At 45.8% G+C, this 21,986-nt stretch overlaps 1 protein-coding gene across 1 annotated transcript in view; it reads left to right on the top strand.

Annotated features, from left to right (window-relative positions):
* LOC129861855 (plakophilin-3-like) overlaps positions 1 to 21,986 on the top strand; it is a 42,956-nt gene that overhangs the window by 17,570 nt on the left and 3,400 nt on the right. The window contains exons 7-16 of the mRNA XM_055932996.1: positions 1,354 to 1,514; positions 5,834 to 5,957; positions 9,024 to 9,228; positions 10,991 to 11,165; positions 15,029 to 15,146; positions 15,355 to 15,519; positions 15,714 to 15,896; positions 16,438 to 16,591; positions 16,938 to 17,133; positions 18,608 to 18,695. Coding sequence (XP_055788971.1) covers positions 1,354 to 1,514; positions 5,834 to 5,957; positions 9,024 to 9,228; positions 10,991 to 11,165; positions 15,029 to 15,146; positions 15,355 to 15,519; positions 15,714 to 15,896; positions 16,438 to 16,591; positions 16,938 to 17,133; positions 18,608 to 18,695 — 1,569 coding nt within the window. The remainder of the gene's footprint in view (positions 1 to 1,353; positions 1,515 to 5,833; positions 5,958 to 9,023; positions 9,229 to 10,990; positions 11,166 to 15,028; positions 15,147 to 15,354; positions 15,520 to 15,713; positions 15,897 to 16,437; positions 16,592 to 16,937; positions 17,134 to 18,607; positions 18,696 to 21,986) is intronic.

Raw genomic sequence — 21,986 nt, 5'->3', positions numbered from 1 at the left:
CAATATTTATTTAACCTGGCAAGTCAGTTAAGAACAAATTATTTTTTATAATGACGGCCTACCGGGGAACAGTGAGTTAACTGCCTTGTTCAGGGGAACAGTGAGTTAACTGCCTTGTTCAGGGGAACAGTGGGTTAACTGCCTTGTTCAGGGGAACAGTGGGTTAACTGCCTTGTTCAGGGGAACAGTGGGTTAACTGCCTTGTTCAGGGGAACAGTGGGTTAACTGCCTTGTTCAGGGGAACAGTGGGTTAACTGCCTTGTTCAGGGGAACAGTGGGTTAACTGCCTTGTCCAGGGGAACAGTGGGTTAACTGCCTTGTTCAGGGGAACAGTGGGTTAACTGCCTTGTTCAGGGGAACAGAGGGTTAACTACCTTGTTCAGGGGAACAGTGAGTTAACTGCCTTGTTCAGGGGAACAGTGGGTTAACTGCCTTGTTCAGGGGAACAGTGGGTTAACTGCCTTGTTCAGGGGAACAGTGGGTTAACTGCCTTGTTCAGGGGAACAGTGGGTTAACTGCCTTGTTCAGGGGAACAGTGGGTTAACTGCCTTGTTCAGGGGAACAGTGGGTTAACTGCCTTGTTCAGGGGAACAGTGGGTTAACTGCCTTGTTCAGGGGAACAGTGGGTTAACTGCCTTGTCCAGGGGAACAGTGGGTTAACTGCCTTGTTCAGGGGAACAGTGGGTTAACTGCCTTGTTCAGGGGAACAGAGTGTTAACTGCCTTGTTCAGGGGAACAGAGGGTTAACTGCCTTGTTCAGGGGAACAGTGAGTTAACTGCCTTGTTCAGGGGAACAGTGGGTTAACTGCCTTGTTCAGGGGAACAGTGAGTTAACTGCCTTGTCCAGGGGAACAGTGGGTTAACTGCCTTGTTCAGGGGAACAGTGGGTTAACTGCCTTGTTCAGGGGAACAGTGAGTTAACTGCCTTGTTCAGGGGAACAGTGAGTTAACTGCCTTGTTCAGGGGAACAGTGGGTTAACTGCCTTATTCAGGGACAGAACGACATATTTCTTTACCATGTCGGTTCGGGGATTCGATCTTCTAACCTTTCGGTTACTAGTCCAACGCTCTAACCACTAGGCTACCTGCCACCGCAACATAACAATAGAACCTAATGCAGCAGAGCAACACTGGGAGGTGAGCCCTCTGTATGTCCACATAACCCATGATCCATGATGGGCTGGGCCTAATCTGAGAAGTATTCTTAGCCACTGTTACACTATCACTATTTTACCTGCCTTGGTGTTTTTATGTTGCAATACTATTATTAGCTATTATAATTCAAATCTATAATTGTTAATCATATTATAATGTTGTATTTTTATTATTATTATTATTGTGTATTATTTGTAGGTGTCGTCGGGGTCTCAGGGGAATATGATGATGATGCGGCAACAGAGACAGACCTCTCTTCCCAGGACCATGTCTGTCAAGAGCATTCACAGTGTCGGGAAGGGCATGGATATCTACGACGAACAGGTGGACATGACTGGCAGCATGGGAAACCTCAGCGGGTAAGACATGACTGGCTGCATGGGGGAAACCTCAGTGGGTAAGACATGACTGGCAGCATGGGGGAAACCTCATTGGGTAAGACATGACTGGCAGCATGGGGGAAACCTCAGTGGGTAAGACATGACTGGCAGCCTGGGGGAAACCTCAGTGGGTAAGACATGACTGGCAGCATGGGGGAAACCTCAGTGGGTAAGACATGACTGGAAGCATGGGGGAAACCTCAGCGGGTAAGACATGACTGGCAGCATGGGGGAAACCTCAGTGGGTAAGACATGACTGGCAGCATGGGAAACCTCAGCGGGTAAGACATGACTGGCAGCATGGGGGAAACCTCAGTGGGTAAGACATGATTGGCAGCATGGGCAACCTCAGTGGGTAAGACATGACTGGCAGCATGGGAAACCTCAGTGGGTAAGACATGACTGGCAGCATGGGAAACCTCAGTGGGTAAGACATGACTGGAAGCATGGGAAACCTCAGTGGGTAAGACATGACTGGCAGCATGGGAAACCTCAGTGGGTAAGACATGACTGGAAGCATGGGAAACCTCAGTGGGTAAGACATGACTGGAAGCATGGGAAACCTCAGTGGGTAAGACATGACTGGCAGCATGGGAAACCTCAGTGGGTAAGACATGACTGGAAGCATGGGAAACCTCAGCGGGTAAGACATGACTGGCAGCATGGGGGCAACCTCAGTGGGTAAGACATGACTGGCAGCATGGGGGAAACCTCAGCGGGTAAGACATGACTGGCAGCATGGGGGAAACCTCAGCGGGTAAGACATGACTGGAAGCATGGGGGCAACCTCAGTGGGTAAGACATGACTGTTAGCATGGGGGAAACCTCAGTGGGTAAGACATGACTGGCAGCATGGGGGAAACCTCAGTGGGTAAGACATGACTGGCAGCATGGGGGCAACCTCAGTGGGTAAGACATGACTGGAAGCATGGGGGAAACCTCAGTGGATAAGGCATGACTGGCAGCATGGGGGCAACCTCAGTGGGTAAGACATGACTGGCAGCATGGGAAACCTCAGTGGGTAAGACATGACTGGCAGCATGGGGGAAACCTCAGTGGGTAAGACATGACTGGCTGCATGGGGGAAACCTCAGCGGGTAAGACATGACTGGCAGCATGGGGGAAACCTCAGTGGGTAAGACATGACTGGCAGCATGGGAAACCTCAGTGGGTAAGACATGACTGGCAGCATGGGGGAAACCTCAGTGGATAAGGCATGACTGGCAGCATGGGAAACCTCAGTGGGTAAGACATGACTGGTAGCATGGGGGCAACCTCAGTGGGTAAGACATGAATGGCAGCATGGGAAACCTCAGTGGGTAAGACATGACTGGCAGCATGGGGGAAGCCTCAGTGGGTAAGACATGACTGGAAGCATGGGGGCAACCTCAGCGGGTAAGACATGACTGGAAGCATGGGGGAAACCTCAGTGGATAAGGCATGACTGGCAGCATGGGGGCAACCTCAGTGGGTAAGACATGACTGGCAGCATGGGAAACCTCAGTGGGTAAGACATGACTGGCAGCATGGGGGAAACCTCAGTGGGTAAGACATGACTGGCTGCATGGGGGAAACCTCAGCGGGTAAGACATGACTGGCAGCATGGGGGAAACCTCAGTGGGTAAGACATGACTGGCAGCATGGGAAACCTCAGTGGGTAAGACATGACTGGCAGCATGGGGGAAACCTCAGTGGATAAGGCATGACTGGCAGCATGGGAAACCTCAGTGGGTAAGACATGACTGGTAGCATGGGGGCAACCTCAGTGGGTAAGACATGAATGGCAGCATGGGAAACCTCAGTGGGTAAGACATGACTGGCAGCATGGGGGAAACCTCAGCGGGTAAGACATGACTGGCAGCATGGGGGCAACCTCAGTGGGTAAGACATGACTGGCAGCATGGGGGCAACCTCAGCGGCTAAGACATGACTGGCAGCATGGGAAACCTCAGCGGGTAAGACATGACTGGCAGCATGGGGGCAACCTCAGTGGGTAAGACATGACTGGCAGCATGGGGGCAACCTCAGTGGGTAAGACATGACTGGAAGCATGGGAAACCTCAGTGGGTAAGACATGACTGGAAGCATGGGGGCAACCTCAGTGGGTAAGACATGACTGGAAGCATGGGGGAAACCTCTGCGGGTAAGACATGACTGGCTGCATGGGGGCAACCTCTGCGGGTAAGACATGACTGGCAGCATGGGGGCAACCTCAGCGGGTAAGACATGACTGGCAGCATGGGGGCAACCTCAGTGGGTAAGACATGACTGGCTGCATGGGGGCAACCTCAGCGGGTAAGACATGACTGGCAGCATGGGGTCAATCAGGATAGATAATAAACCGAGTAGCAGCAGTGTATGTGACGAGTGTGAAAAGTGTGAAAGTGTTTCTATGTGTGTCTCTTTCCCAATAGCTATGGATTCTGAGATGACTCCCGTATTGTTCCCTTAGTGGCAGGACTGGTTTGGGTGTGGTACCCACAGCAGTTTCAGGCTGCTGTCACACACAAACAGCTGACGCCTAGCGGTTAGCGCAGCAGATGGGAGAGAAAAAAAACACAGTGTGCTACCTCAAGATGAGCTACCATTCACACAGGCACATAATTATACCATGGCAGTGGAACCTGTGAGTCATGTTGGCCTGGCTGGTCAAGTATTACCTCAGTTTACCTAATTAGACACCAGGGTTGAGTATTCCCCTTGTTTGCCTAATCAGATACCAGGGTTGAGTTTTACTTCAGTTTGCCTCATTTCAGTGTACTTCCTTTGAATGTAATTGACCACAACCCTGTCATACACAGAGGGCCAGTTTCCCGGACACAGGCCAAAAAAGCTAATTCAATGGTGATTCTCAATTGAGAAGCCTATGCTTTTCATTCCTGGACTAGGCTTCTCTTGATAAACTACATGACCAAAAGTATGTGGACACCTGCTCGTCAAACATCTCATTCCAAAATCATGGGCATTAATATGGAGTTGGTCCCTCCTTTGCTGCTATAACAGCCTCCACTCTTCTGGGAAGGCATTAATATGGAGTTGGTCCCACCTTTGCTGCTATAACAGCCTCCACTCTTCTGGGAAGACATTAATATGGAGTTGGTCCCCCTTTGCTGCTATAACAGCCTCCACTCTTCTGGGAAGGCATTAATATGGAGTTGGTCCCCCTTTGCTGCTATAACAGCCTCCACTCTTCTGGGAAGGCATTAATATGGAGTTGGTCCCTCCTTTGCTGCTATAACAGCCTCCACTCTTCTGGGAAGGCATTAATATGGAGTTGGTCCCCCTTTGCTGCTATAACAGCCTCCACTCTTCTGGGAAGGCATTAATATGGAGTTGGTCCCCCTTTGCTGCTATAACAGCCTCCACTCTTCTGGGAAGGCATTAATATAGAGTTGGTCCCCCTTTGCTGCTATAACAGCCTCCACTCTTCTGGGAAGTCATTAATATGGAGTTGGTCCCTCCCCCTTTGCTGCTATAACAGCCTCCACTCTTCAGGGAAGGCATTAATATGGAGTTGGTCCCCCTTTGCTGCTATAACAGCCTCCACTCTTCTGGGAAGGCATTAATATGGAGTTGGTCCCTCCTTTGCTGCTATAACAGCCTCCACTCTTCAGGGAAGTCATTAATATGGAGTTGGTCCCACCTTTGCTGCTATAACAGCCTCCACTCTTCTGGGAAGGCATTAATATGGAGTTGGTCCCACCTTTGCTGCTATAACAGCCTCCACTCTTCTGGGAAGGCATTAATATGGAGTTGGTCCCCCTTTGCTGCTATAACAGCCTCCACTCTTCAGGGAAGTCATTAATATGGAGTTGGTCCCCCCTTTGCTGCTATAACAGCCTCCACTCTTCTGGGAAGGCATTAATATGGAGTTGGTCCCACCTTTGCTACTATAACAGCCTCCACTCTTCTGGGAAGGCATTAATATGGAGTTGGTCCCTGCTTTGCTGCTGTAACAGCCTCCACTCTTCTGGGAAGGTTTTCCACTAGATGTTGGAACATTGCTGTGGGGACTTGCTTCCATTCAGCCACAAGAGCATTAGTGAGGTCGGGCTCTGATGTTAGATGATTAGGCCTGGCTCGCAGGTGGCTTTCGTTCATTCTGATCCACGATAGATTACACGTTAATAGCGGGCTTGACATTTTAAATGTCATTTTTTTTAAACGAGCCGACATCTGCAGCGTTTACCTTAAATGAACGCGGTAAACATTGCCTTTAAAAGCTGCGTTGTCCACCATCGTGATCAGATTGAATCCCCGGGCCATAATGATTGATTGCTCTCTTTGTGATTGGACAGGATTAATAGCTTGGACATGGACACGGCGGTGAGGTACCTGAAAGAGGGCGATGCTGACATGCAGGTTCTGGGAGCAGCTTATATCCAACACGAATGCTACAACAACAACGATGCCAAGAACGAGGTAATACAGGAGTTCCACTTTTTTTCTGGTTCTCAAATGGTACCCTATTCCCTTTATAGTGCACTACTTTTAACCAGGACCCATGGGGAATAGGTTGTCCATCTGGGATCCATAGGGAATAGGTTTTCCATTTCAGATCCATAGGGAATAGGTTTTCTATCTGGGATCAATTGGGAATAGGTTTTCCATCTGGGATCCATAGGGAATAGGTTGTCCATCTGGGATCCATAGGGAATAGGTTTTCCATTTCAGATCCATAGGGAATAGGTTTTCTATCTGGGATCAATTGGGAATAGGTTTTCCATCTGGGATCCATAGGGAATAGGTTGTCCATCTGGGATCCATAGGGAATAGGTTTTCCATTTCAGATCCATAGGGAATAGGTTTTCTATCTGGGATCAATTGGGAATAGGTTTTCCATCTGGGATCCATAGGGAATAGGTTGTCCATCTGGGATCCATAGGGAATAGGTTTTCCATCTGGGATCCATAGGGAATAGGTTTTCCATCTGGGATCCATAGGGAATAGGTTTTCCATCTGGGATCCATAGGGAATAGGTTTTCCATCTGGGATCCATAGGGAATAGGTTTTCCATTTCGGATCCATAGGGAATAGGTTTTCCATCTGGGATCCATAGGGAATAGGTTTTCCATTTCGGATCCATAGGGAATAGGTTTTCTATCTGGGATCCATTGGGAATAGGTTTTCCATCTGGGATCCATAGGGAATAGGTTGTCCATCTGGGATCCATAGGGAATAGGTTTTCTATCTGGGATCCATAGGGAATAGGTTGTCCATTTGGGATCCATTGGGAATAGGTTTTCCATCTGGGATCCATAGGGAATAGGTTTTCCATCTGGGATCCATAGGGAATAGGTTGTCCATTTGGGACTTTAATGGGGAATATGTTGTCCACAGGTTGTCCATTAATCTGTTTTGTTAAACCTGGTTTGCTGTTTATTTGAGCAAAATGAGATGGGAATGGCTCTATATAATACCGTACGCTTTCTTAAATTTGTTCTGGACGCGGATTGTGAAAAGACCCCTGGTGGCATGTCTGGTGGGGTAAGTGTGTGTGTGTCCGAGCTGTGTGTAAATTGACTATGCAAACCATTTTGGATTTTAACAGATGAATGTTTCTTATAAAAAGAAGAAGTGATTCAGGGATGTTTCCACTGTCTGATGTTTCCTTCTTGGGATGTTTCCCATGTCTGATGTTTCCTTCTTGGGATGTTTCCCATGTCTGATGTTTCCTTCTTGGGATGTTTCCCATGTCTGATGTTTCCTTCTTGGGATGTTTCCCATGTCTGATGTTTCCTTCTTGGGATGTTTCCCATGTCTGATGTTTCCTTCTTGGGATGTTTCCACTGTCTGATGTTTCCTTCTTGGGATGTTTCCACTTTCTGATGTTTCCTAACCCTCAGACATGCATCCCAGTCGGTGTGGTACAGTATTCCTTAGCAGAATATAAGGGACATACTGTACATTCTTTAATAGTGGTGAAGTTGTTAATTGCATAAGAACCATTGTGTATCTACACATTGGCGTGCTCCAGGTGTATCTACACATTGGCGTGCTCCAGGTGTATCAACTCATTGGCGTGCTCCAGGTGTATCAACACATTGGCGTGCTCCAGGTGTATCAACACATTGGCGTGCTCCAGGTGTATCAACACATTGGCGTGCTCCAGGTGTATCAACACATTGGCGTGCTCCAGGTGGATCAACACATTGGCGTGCTCCAGGTGGATCAACACATTGGCGTGCTCCAGGTGTATCAACACATTGGCGTGCTCCAGGTGGATCAACACATTGGCGTGCTCCAGGTGGATCAACACATTGGCGTGCTCCAGGTGTATCTACACATTGGCGTGCTCCAGGTGTATCAACACATTGGCGTGCTCCAGGTGTATCAACACATTGGCGTGCTCCAGGTGTATCAACACATTGGCGTGCTCCAGGTGTATCAACACATTGGCGTGTTCCAGGTGTATCAACACATTGGCGTGCTCCAGGTGTATCAACACATTGGCGTGCTCCAGGTGTATCTACACATTGGCGTGCTCCAGGTGTATCAACACATTGGCGTGCTCCAGGTGTATCTACACATTGGCGTGCTCCAGGTGTATCAACACATTGGCGTGCTCCAGGTGTATCAACACATTGGCGTGCTCCAGGTGTATCAACACATTGGCGTGCTCCAGGTGTATCAACACATTGGCGTGCTCCAGGTGTATCAGCACATTGGCGTGCTCCAGGTGTATCAACACATTGGCGTGCTCCAGGTGTATCAACACATTGGCGTGCTCCAGGTGTATCAACACATTGGCGTGCTCCAGGTGTATCAACACATTGGCGTGCTCCAGGTGTATCAACACATTGGCATGCTCCAGGTGTATCAACACATTGGCGTGCTCCAGGTGTATCAACACATTGGCGTGCTCCAGGTGTATCAACTGGCAGTCTTGGCGTAGCTGCTTATTATAAAAGTCTCAACTTTGATTTATGTCACGGTTCAGCAGGCGTTCACGTGATCTTAGTAATTATAAAAGAATGTGGTCTTGTTGAAGTGACAAACGCAATGTTGTTACAAGCAGATATGTAGTAGTTTGTCACAGACAGGTATCTTGTAGGACAAGGGTAGGCAACCCTGGTCCTGGAGTGCCGCCGGAAGCCCAGGTGTGTAGAATTTAGGTAATCACTGAACTGATCCATTAGCTCAGTTTGGTCAGGTGTGGTGCCTAGTTGGAACACGATCCTGCAGTACCCCAGGAACAGGGTTGACTAGTCCTGTTGTAGGAACTTCTGTTCTGTTAACTAGCAGCATTACAGATAGTTATTTATGTATCCTCTTGGAGGGGTAACAGGGTTCACTAAGGAGGAGTTTCAGCCAGTCCCAATGACATCTATACCCCTTCCCTTTGGTCTTCACCTCTCCAGACCTGTAAAAACATTGATTGGTTGGGGCCAAGGGGAAGGGGAGTGAATGACTACCGTACGTTTGAGTCTGAACCTTACAGAGTTGCCCCTCTCTCTTTCTCTCTCTCTCTCTCTCTTCCATCACTAGGTGCGGCAATATAAGGCCATCCCAGAGCTGGTGAGGCTATTCAACAGTGAGAACCAGGAGGTGGCTCGCTACGCCACAGGGGCTATGAGGAACGCCATCTATGAGAACATGGACAACAAGATGTCCCTCATCGAGGAGGGAGGAATTCCACAGCTCATAAATGCTCTGAAGGAGAATGATGATGAGCTACGCAAGAACATCACAGGTCAGGACATTTTAAATGTTTGTCGTTTAGCAGACTGTGTGATGTGTGCTGTCTTGGCGGGTTGAGAACGGAGCAGAAGACACATGTCCATTGTTTGCCTGGAACATATGGACAACAAAGTCATATAGTATTGTATGCAGTGAAACTTCCAGTCAGTACATTCATCTCTAAGGTAGCCAGGTAAGATACGCTGACAGGCCGTTGTTGGAAAAGAGAACGTGTTCGGCCTCCCGAGTGGTGCCGTGGTCTAAAGCACTGCATCAGGCTCTGTCGAGGCCGGCCGCGCCCGGGAGACACATGGGGCGGCGCACAATTGGCCCAGCGTCGTCCGGGTTAGGGGAGGGTTTGTCCGGGCAGTGTTGTCCTTGTCCCATCAAGCTCTAGCGACTCCTGTGACGGGCCGGGCGCAGTGCACTCTGACACGATCGCCAGCTGTACGGTGTTTCCTCCTCCGACACATTGGTGCGGCTGGTTTCCGGGTTAAGTGATCATTGTGTCAAGAAGCAGTGCGGCTTGGTTGTGTTATGTTTCGGAGGACGCACGTCTCTCGACCTTCGCCTTTCCCGAATCCGTACGTGAGTTGAAGCAATGAGACAAGACTCTTAACTACCAATTGGATACCACGAAATTGGGGAGAAAAAGGGGTAACAAAAAATAAAAGAAGAGAATGTGTTCTCTCTCATTAACGTACTTGGTTAAAAAACTTTAGGTGAAATAACAGGTATGAGAGCCCTGTCTGTCACTCACACCATGGCCTCTCAATAGAGTTGACTCCATAGAAATAGAATGAGTAGAACTGGCATTCACATCCGAGTCAACGTTCTGTGATGGCTGGACTGGCAGGCCATGTTGAATTGCTGAGATCTGAGGGCTTTTTCTCTGCTCTAGTGAACGTCCCTGCCTCTCTGTAGTCTTATCTTAACCTTTCCATCCTGCTGTCTAGACCGGTAGCAGGCTGAGGGTTAAACTGGAGCTCTCTATTGGAATCAAAGGCAACTCCTCAACACCTAGCTTTCTACAACAGATTCTGGGGTTAAGTGAGCCCGTCAGCCCCTATAAGGAATGTTTGGGTTGCGGCGTAGGGGGCGAGGGAGTGGAGAGCTGAGGACCCGTTACCCTTTATGGGATCTGAATAATACACATCCAGGAAAAGTGTGTGTGTGTGTGTGTGTGTGTGTGTGTGTGTGTGTGTGTGTGTGTGTGTGTGTGTGTGTGTGTGTGTGTGTGTGTGTGTGTGTGTGTGTGTGTGTGTGTGTGTGTGTGTGTGTGTGTGTGTGTGTGTGTGTGTGTGTGTAGTACAGAGTGTATAGGAAGGAGGGAGTTGTCTCCACCTGTAGTGTTCGCTCTCTGCCACACCCTGTATGACTCACAGTCCTTTCACTCAAGCTGTTAGAACACAATCACTGTCTGGACCTCTACACGTTCAGGTCGTTGGTACACAGCCAAGGAGAACTGCTGTAGAGGAGAGAGAGAGAGAAAGACAGGCTGTAATGACTGCTTGGTTAGTTCCTATGAGACTGGTCATAGTGGTAACACAATAGACATGTTTTTGCTAGTTGATGTTGTCAGCAAAATACATATTTACCTGATTTAAAAAGAAATAAGATACCAGTTGACCAGTAAACGTACATGACCAGTTTACATCCAGAAAAGTTTGTTATGAAGATGCAATTGACCCGCTGAGAATCATGCTTTCTATGATGTGTTTGTGAACCACCCTGTGGCCGCTTTACTGAGCGTGTCTCTCTGGGTTTTCTGTCAGGTATTCTGTGGAACCTGTCATCCAAAGACAACCTGAAGGAGAAACTGGCCAAGGAGACGCTCGCTGCGCTCACAGAGACCATTCTGATCCCGCTTTCAGGAAGTGGAGACTCTGAGGTCATCCAGCAGAGCCCCTCTGAGGTTGACATCTTCTACAACACCACCGGATGTCTCAGGTACAGTACACTATAGTACACTATGCGGTAGTACACTATAGTACACTATAATACACTACACTATAATACACTACACTATAATACACTACAATACACTACACTATAATACACTACACTATATACACTACACTACAATACACTACACTACACTACACTACACTACACTATAGTACACTATAGTACACTATAGGATAGTACAGTATAATACACTATAGTACACTATAGGATAGTACAGTATAATACACTATAGTACACTATAATACACTATAGTACACTATAATACACTATAGTACACTATAATACACTATAGTACACTATAATACACTATAGTACACTATAATACACTATAGTACACTATAATACACTATAGTACACTATAGGATAGTACAGTATAATACACTATAGTACACTATAATACACTATAGTACACTATAGGATAGTACAGTATAATACACTATAGTACACTATAGGATAGTACAGTATAATACACTATAGTACACTATGGGGTAGTACAGTATAATACACTATAGTACACTATAGGATAGTACAGTATAATACACTATAGTACACTATGGGGTAGTACAGTATAATACACTATGGGGTAGTACACTATAGTACACTATGGGGTAGTACACTATAGTACACTATGGGGTAGTACAGTATAATACACTGGGGTAGTACACTATAGTACACTATGGGGTAGTACAGTATAATACACTATAGGGTAGTACACTATGGGGTAGTACACTATAGTACACTATGGGGTAGTACAGTATAGTACACTATAGGATAGTACATTATAATACACTATAGGGTAGTACAGTATAATACACTATGGGGTAGTACACTATAGTACACTATGGGGTAGTACAGTATAATACACTATAGGGTAGTACAGTATAATACACTATGGGGTAGTACAGTATAATACACTATAGGATAGTACAGTATAGTACACTATGGGGTAGTACAGTATAGTACACTATGGGGTAGTACAGTATAGTACACTATGGGGTAGTACAGTATAATACACTATAGTACACTATAGGATAGTACAGTATAATACACTATAGGGTAGTACAGTATAATACACTATAGTACACTATGGGGTAGTACAGTATAGTACAATATAGTACACTATGGGGTAGTACAGTATAGTACACTATAGAACACTATAGGATAGTACAGTATAATACACTATAGTACACTATGGGGTAGTACAGTATAATACACTATAGTACACTATAGGATAGTACAGTATAATACACTATAGTACACTATAGGATAGTACAGTATAATACACTATAGTACACTATAGGATAGTACAGTATAATACACTATAGTACACTATGGGGTAGTACAGTATAATACACTATGGGGTAGTACAGTATAGTACACTAGGGGGTAGTACACTATAGTACACTATGGGGTAGTACAGTATAATACACTATGGGGTAGTACACTATAGTACACTATGGGGTAGTACAGTATAATACACTATAGGGTAGTACACTATGGGGTAGTACACTATAGTACACTATGGGGTAGTACAGTATAGTACACTATAGGATAGTACAGTATAATACACTATAGGGTAGTACAGTATAGTACACTATGGGGTAGTACAGTATAGTACACTATGGGGTAGTACAGTATAATACACTATAGTACACTATAGGATAGTACAGTATAATACACTATAGGGTAGTACAGTATAATACACTATAGTACACTATGGGGTAGTACAGTATAGTACAATATAGTACACTATGGGGTAGTACAGTATAGTACACTATAGAACACTATAGGATAGTACAGTATAATACACTATAGTACACTATGGGGTAGTACAGTATAATACACTATAGTACACTATAGGATAGTACAGTATAATACACTATAGTACACTATAGGATAGTACAGTATAATACACTATAGTACACTATAGGATAGTACAGTATAATACACTATAGTACACTATAGGGTAGTACACTATAGTACACTATAGTACACTATGGGGTAGTACACTATAGTACACTATGGGGTAGTACACTATAGTACACTATAGTATACTATGGGGTAGTACAGTATAATACACTATAGGGTAGTACACTATAGTACACTATAGTACACTATGGGGTAGTACACTATAGTACACTATAGGATAGTACACTATAGTACACTATAGTACACTATGGGGTAGTACAGTATAATACACTATAGGGTAGTACACTATAGTACACTATAGTACACTCTGGGGTAGTACAGTATAATACACTATAGGGTAGTACAGTATAATACACTATAGGATAGTACAGTATAATACACTATAGTACACTATAGGATAGTACAGTATAATACACTATAGTACACTATAGAATAGTACAGTATAATACACTATAGTACACTATAGGATAGTACAGTATAATACACTATAGGGTAGTACAGTATAATACACTATAGGGTAGTACAGTATAATACACTATAGTACACTATAGGATAGTACAGTATAGTACATTATAATACACTATCGTGCACTACACTATAGTACACCATAGTACAGTACACTATAGTATAGTATAGGATAGTGCAGTATAGTACAGTACAATACACTATAGTACACCATAGTACAGTACACTATAGTATAGTATAGGATAGTACAGTATAGTACAGTATAATACACTATAGTACACTATAGGATGGCGCAGTATAGTACATTATTGTACACTACAGTATAGTGCACTATAGTACACTATAGTACAGTATAGTACAGTATTATAAACTATAGTACAGTGTAATACAGTATAGTATAGTACAGTTTAATACACTATAGTATAGTACACTCTAGTACACTATAGTACAGTGTAATACACTATAGTACAGTAAAATAAACTATAGTACAGTGTAATACACTATAGTATAGTACAGTGTAGTACACTATAGTGCAGTGTAGTACACCGTAGTACACAATGGTACACTATTGTACAGTATAGTACACTATAGTACAGTATAGTACAGTATAGTACAGTACACTATAGTACAGTATAGTACCCTATATAGTTCACTGCAGTATAGTACACTATAGTACAGTATAGTACAGTATAGTACACTATAGTGCACTATATAGTTCACTGCAGTATAGTACACTATAGTACAGTATAGTACAATATAGTACAGTATAGTACAGTACACTATAGTACAGTATAGTACACTATATAGTTCACTGCAGTATAGTACACTATAGTACAGTATAGTACAATATAGTACAGTATAGTACAGTACACTATAGTACAGTATAGTACACTATATAGTTCACTGCAGTATAGTACACTATAGTACAGTATAGTACAATATAGTACAGTATAGTACAGTACACTATAGTACAGTATAGTACAATATAGTCCAGTATAGTACAGTACACTATAGTACAGTATAGTACACTATATAGTTCACTGCAGTATAGTACACTATAGTACAGTATAGTACAGTACACTATAGTACAGTATAGTACACTATATAGTTCACTGCAGTATAGTACAGTATAGTACAGTATAGTACAATATAGTACAGTATAGTACAGTACACTATAGTACAATATAGTACAGTATAGTACAGTACAGTACACTATAGTACAGTATAGTACACTATATAGTTCACTGCAGTATAGTACACTATAGTACAGTATAGTACACTATAGTACACTATAGTGCAGTATAGTACAGTATAGTACACTTTCTGTTATTCTTGTTGTTCTTCTTCTACACATTATTTTTCGGGTAAGGACACTGTTCTCACCTGCACTATAGAGTTCCATGTCAGCTCTGATTTATGTTTGACTCTCCCGTCTCTAACCTGTCCCCCAGGAACCTGAGCTCAGTGAATGAGAAGACCAGGAGGCAGATGCGGGAGACCAACGGTCTGGTGGATGCCCTGGTAGGATACGTCCAGGCCTCGGTACAGGATGGCAAGGTGGAGGACAAGGTGAGGCCAAGCACATTGTAGAATAATACTTTACATTATTGATTGGATATATAGAGTGCCTTTCCAGATGCTCAAAGCACTTTGCAAATGAAAGGGGAAACTCACCTCAACCAACAATTTCCTACCTGGGTGATGAATCAGACCCCTCGCCACACATCAGATAATCATATTTGACTATGGACCTAATCATTTTTCTGTGTGTTTCCAGGGTGTGGAGAACGCTTTATGTGTCCTGAGGAACCTCTCCTACCAACTGTACAGTGAGATCCCGCCCTCAGCCCTGCTACGTCTGGAAGGACCAACCAGAGGCCAGGAAACCAGCAGGAGCGAAGCCATTGGTTGCTTTACCCCTCAGGGCAAGAAAGTCAAAGATGTATGTATCTCACTGTCAATCGTCTTATAGTCTTCTTGTCCTGCTTCTTCCGTCGTCGTTGTTGGTCTTCTTTGTTTTTGTTCTTCTGTCAGTTCAGCAGTTGAACCTTAATTGTCTTAGTGGTATTCAGAATGACCCTGTCTGTGTGAAAATGGAACTCCTTTATCACATTGACCCCCTTTCCCTTCGTTCAGAGGAAGAACCAGGACATGGCCACGTTCACGGAGGTGGCCCGCGTACCCAAGGGTCTGGAGTGGCTGTGGCACCCCCAGGTGGTGGGGCTGTATAACAGCGTGCTGCAGGGCTGTGAGGTCAACTCCACCACCCGCGAGGCTGCAGCCGGGGCTCTGCAGAACATCACCGCAGGCGACAAGAGGGTGAGTGTTGAGAATTGTCCATGCCAACGGGCAATTCAGCAGACAGAGCAAGATGTGATTGGGTTACAACGTACAGTAACTTTAGTAGGTTGGGAACACTGTCCTACGCTCTTAAAAAATAAGCTGTCCCCTTAGGAGAACCCTTTGAAGAACCCCTTTTGGTTCCAGGTAAAACACATTTGGGTTCCATGTAGAACCCTTTCCACAGAAGATTCTACATGGGAACCAATAGGGTTCTACCTGGAACCAAAGGGTGTGTCTCCTATGGGGACAGCCAAAGAACCCTTTTTTTCTGAAAGTGTAGAATGACCTCTCTCTCTCTGTCTCAAGAGAGGGAGCAGCTCCAAGTTAGATCACTCACATTGATCAAGTGTATAACTCTGTCCAGAAACAAGCCCTATCCCAGACACTTGTGGGGATCTGAGGATTTGAGCAATCCTATGGGGGTAGGGGTTGTTTATGGTTCAAGGCCAAATACAGCATTTAAAGTGTTCTTGACTTGGACGTACCTTTCAATGAATCTCTCCCTCTCCTTCCTCAGTGGGCGGAGGTGCTGAGTCATGTGGCTCTGGAGCAGGAGAGGATGCTTCCTGTGATGTTGGACAAACTGAGGACCAATAATGACCTGGAGCTGAGATCCCTCACCGGCTTCCTCAGAAACCTGTCACGCCATGCCAAGGACAAGAATGCCATGGGTCAGTACCATAGACAATACGTGTGTACGCTTTGACCTTTGACCCACTTCAATACAAAAGTATGGGGAAATTGGTTGTGGCATACGGTTTCTTTTTAAAACATGACATCATGAGAACAGCAGACCTCAGCAGAAATCAGACTTTCATGGATATTAGGCATTGATTTCATGGCAATGTGAGATTTGCATGAACATTTGCATCGCACATGTGGAACACAAAGTTACAATTTGTCCTTGAATGACATATAAGCGAAACCAGATGGGGGGGAAAAACCCATTTATTTCATGCCAGAGCAAGAACCAACAACACAACTACAGGTCGACCAATAAAACGTTCCTCTCTCCAGCCACAAAGGTAGTGAACAACCTGGTGTCCGAACTGCCTGCTGACGGTCAGCAGAAGGAGCCGTCCAGCGACGTGGTTGTCAACATCTGTGGAACGTTGAACAACCTGGTGACCTCCAGCTCCATCGCAGCCCGGGACATCGCCTTCTTCGACGGGCTGCAGAAACTAGTGGCCATTAAGAACTCCCATGACAGCAGGTATATGGAAAATAAGTAGGAATGTTGTGACAAAAGATTTTACTGACCACGTGATTTGACCAGGAAATGTCCAGGGTTCGAGTGTGAATGGTAATGGTAAAGGCGAGAGTGGACAGCCCTGTCTCGTTCTGCAACAGCGAGGACTTAGACTTGTTAGTATGCATACAGGCTCTCGGCTATACTAGTGCCTAGAGTTTTTCCTGGTCAGTTATTATGAGTGACAGCCATTCAGATGGCCACTTCTTCACTACTGGTCCCCATAGTGACAGTGTTTCCAAGAGGAGTGGATACTTAATACAATTTGCATACTGTATACCACCTTTCAGACAATGTGGTAACACATTTCCCTAGCATTTACCCAGCCCTGTCTGTCTGTCCCTGCCCCAAAAGACTTTAAAACTGGAGGAGAGGGAATCACTTGCTGAGTAAATCTCTGATATAGGATCATGTTGTTGACCATTGTGTTTTTTTATGTTTTGTCTTGCTGACATCCTGCCAGGTCCCCCTCCAAAAATAGTACTTTTTCCCCTAGTTAAATTAAGGTTAAATAAAAGGTTAAATAAAAATAAATGAGTAGAAACAATTCAGACATACCTAATTTCACTGCCATGATAAGGATGCTATAGGAACATGTCTAGTTGATCAGCCCAGGTTATATTTACTGTCCCCCAGTGTATTGATTGGTAGCAGCTATATCATATTTACTGTTCCCCAGTGTATTGATTGGTAGCAGCTATATCATATTTACTGTCCCCCAGTGTATTGATTGGTAGCAGCTATATCATATTTACTGTCCCCCAGTGTATTGATTGGTAGCAGCTATATCATATTTACTGTCCCCCAGTGTATTGATTGGTAGCAGCTATATCATATTGACTGTCCCCCAGTGTATTGATTGGTAGCAGTTATATAATATTTACTGTCGCTGGTGTATGGATTGTGTAAATATTACAGTTAAGTATTAGTTACTGGGAACTAAGTTTTGTCTTGTGTCTTGAAGAACAGTCCAACTGAAAGTCTTCAACAAAAAGTCAAACTGCTAGTTTTTAACCTGGTCTCCATGTTGTCTCTCTTGTCGCCCTGCTAGTTTTTAACCTGGTCTTTATGTTGTCTCTCTTCTAGCCCTGCTAGTTTTTAACCTGGTCTTTATGTTGTCTCTCATGTCGCCCTGCTAGTTTTTAACCTGGTCTTTATGTTGTCTCTCTTGTAGCCCTGCTAGTTTTTAACCTGGTCTTTATGTTGTCTCTCTTGTAGCCCTGCTAGTTTTTAACCTGGTCTTTATGTTGTCTCTCTTGTAGCCCTGCTAGTTTTTAACCTGGTCTTTATGTTGTCTCTCTTGTAGCCCTGCTAGTTTTTAACCTGGTCTTTATGTTGTCTCTCATGTCGCCCTGCTAGTTTTTAACCTGGTCTTTATGTTGTCTCTCTTGTAGTCCTGCTAGTTTTTAACCTAGTCTTTATGTTGTCTCTCTTGTAGTCCTGGGAAGCTGAAAGCATCTAAAGCAGCAGCAACAGTCCTCTGCAACATGTTCCAATACAAGAAGCTGCACAAGGACTACAAACAGGTGAGAAACACCGCTGGAGAATGGTAGAGAGGAGGATCATAAGACTACTACGATATGTATACTGTATATGTTCTGTGTTCCAAACAGGACATTATTTGTCTTTTTAACCTAAACATGCAAAAACCTTTAGCTAGAATTGATAGCAAGCAGTACACTGGGTTAGTCAGATTTTATTAAATATAACAGAACAGATGACCTAGAATGACATTCACTCTCGTAGGATGGGTTGCCAAAAATAACTAACTGAAAGCCACATCCACGAATATGATTAGATTGAGGTATACAGTATGTCACTGTGCTTCTATGGCTATATGCACCAATGCTCTGACTACTTAATTTGTTAATTTAGCAAACAAGACAGCCTTATTAGTTTATTATTTATTTATTAGTCAACGCAACTAAATTTCAGCTTTCATTGGCTTTAAAACAGCAACATTTTCTCTCAACCTCATGGCAAAATGTGTAGAATAGCATGAGATGAGCTATACAGGTGCACAGTTTCCTCTCTGTCCCATGGCTAAAGTGTGTTTAATTTCAGGAAATTAGCTTTAAAACAGCAACATTTTCTCTCAGCCTCATGGCAAAATGTGTGGAATAACATGAGATTAGCTTTAAAACAGCAACATTTTCTCTCAGCCTCATGGCAAAATGTGTGGAATAACATGAGATAAGCTTTAAAACAGCAACATTTTCTCTCAGCCTCATGGCAAAATGTGTGGAATAACATGAGATTAGCTTTAAAACAGCAACATGTTCTCTCAGCCTCATGGCAAAATGTGTAGAATAACATGAGATTATCTTTAAAACAGCAAAAAATGTCTCTTTCCCCAATGGCAAAAATATGTAAAACGAATGGAAGTTAGCTGCTCCACCGAAAAAATAAATGTTCATGTATATAAAAAGAATAGCTACGTGAATACAATATTAGGAACCCGAATACCTGCGGACATCGGTTAATAACGAGTAGTGAGGGTGATTCCCTGTGTAAATCCTCGCCTTTCCCTGTTGCTCTATTGTCAACTACAGTAGCTACAATGCTGTCTTCTCTTGTCTGGTAGGGGAGTCAGAGCTGTTTATCTGTCACACACACACACGCACGCACTCACGCACACACACACACACACACACACACTCACACGCACACACACACGCACGCACTCGCGCACACACACACACACACACACACTCACACGCACGCACGCACGCACACAACACACACACACAACACACACACACAACACACACACACAACACACACACACACACACACACACACACACACACACACACACACACACACACACGTGCACATTAAGTAAATGATCAGTGCTTATCTATAATATACAGTTGAGAAACAATCCACTAAAACATTCCCCTCATAGTGAATGGATGACTGGAAAACCCAACCCTCATTCCTGTGTCTGCGTTAGTGCACCTATGTGTGTTGTGCATGTTTGCCTTGAGGATGGGGGGGGTCCATTAACCAGCCTTAAGGATAGGGGGGTCCATTAACCAGCCTTGAGGATGGGGGGGGGGTCCATTAACCAGCTTTGAGGATGGGGGGGTCCATTAACCAGCCTTGAGGATGGGGGGGTCCATTAACCAGCCTTGAGGATGGGGGGGTCCATTAATCAGCCTTGAGGATGGGGGGGATCCATTAACCAGCCTTGAGGATGGGGGGGGGTCCAGTAACCAGCCTTGAGGATGGGGGGGTCCATTAACCAGCCTTGAGGATGGGGGGGTCCATTAACCAGCCTTGAGGATGGGGGGGGGGTCCATTAACCAGCCTTGAGGATGGGGGGGGGGGGGGGGGGTCCATTAACCAGCCTTGAGGATGGGGGGGTCCATTAACCAGCCTTGAGGATGGGGGGGTCCATTAACCAGCCTTGAGGACGGGGGGGGGGGGGGTTCATTAACCAGCCTTGAGGATGGGGGGGTCCATTAACTAGCCTTGAGGATGGGGGGGGGGGGTCCATTAACCAGCCTTGAGGATGGGGGGGGTGGGGGTCCATTAACCAGCCTTGAGGATGGCGGGGGGGGGGGGGGGGTCCATCAACCAGCCTTGAGGATGGGGGAGGGGGGGGGGGTCCATTAACCAGCCTTGAGGATGGGGGGGTCCATTAACCAGCCTTGAGGATGGGGGGGTCCATTAACCAGCCTTGAGGATGGGGGGGGTCCATTAACCAGCCTTGAGGATGGGGGGGGGGGGGGGGTCCATTAACCAGCCTTGAGGATGGGGGGGTCCATTAACCAGCCTTGAGGATGGGGGGGTCCATTAACCAGCCTTTAGGATGGGGGGGGTTTCATTAACCAGCCTTGAGGATGGGGGGGTCCATTAACTAGCCTTGAGGATGGGGGGGGGGTCCATTAACCAGCCTTGAGGATGGGGGGGGGGGGGGGGGTCCATTAACCAGCCTTGAGGATGGGGGGGGTCCATTAACCAGCCTTGAGGATGGGGGGGGGGGGTCCATTAACCAGCCTTGAGGATGGGGGGGGGGGTCCATTAACTAGCCTTGAGGATGGGGGGGTCCATTAACCAGCCTTGAGGATGGGGGGGTTCATTAACCAGCCTTGAGGATGGGGGGGTCCATTAACTAGCCTTGAGGATGGGGGGGTCCATTAACCAGCCTTGAGGATGGGGAGAGGTCCATTAACCAGCCTTGATGTTGGGGGAGGGGGGGTCCATTAACCAGCCTTGAGGAAGGGGAGGGGCCCATTAACCAGCCTTGATGTTGAGGGGGTCCATTAACCAGCCTTGAGGATGGGGGGGGGTCCATTAACCAGCCTTGAGGATGGGGGGGTCCATTAACCAGCCTTGAGGATGGGGGGGATCCATTAACCAGCCTTGAGGATGGGGGGGGGTCCATTAACCAGCCTTGAGGATGGGGGGGGGTCCATTAACCAGCCTTGAGGATGGGGGGGGTGGGGGTCCATTAACCAGCCTTGAGGATGGGGGGGGTGGGGGTCCATTAACCAGCCTTGAGGATGGGGGGGGTGGGGGTCCATTAACCAGCCTTGAGGATGGCGGGGGGGGGGGGGGGGGGGGGGTCCATTAACCAGCCTTGAGGATGGGGGGGGGGTCCATTAACCAGCCTTGAGGATGGGGGGGGGGGGGGGGGGGGGGTCCATTAACCAGCCTTGAGGATGGGGAGGGGTCCATTAACCAGCCTTGAGGATGGGGGGGGGGGGGTCCATTAACCAGCCTTGAGGATGGGGGGGATCCATCAACCAGCCTTGAGGATGGGGGGGTCCATTAACCAGCCTTGAGGATGGGGGGTGGGGGTCCATTAA

This window comes from Salvelinus fontinalis, chromosome 9 (genome assembly GCF_029448725.1).
Source record: "Salvelinus fontinalis isolate EN_2023a chromosome 9, ASM2944872v1, whole genome shotgun sequence".
Classification (NCBI taxonomy): domain Eukaryota; kingdom Metazoa; phylum Chordata; class Actinopteri; order Salmoniformes; family Salmonidae; genus Salvelinus; species Salvelinus fontinalis.
The sequence above is the reverse complement of the archived record's forward strand: the minus strand, read 5'-3'. Positions and strand labels throughout refer to the sequence as shown.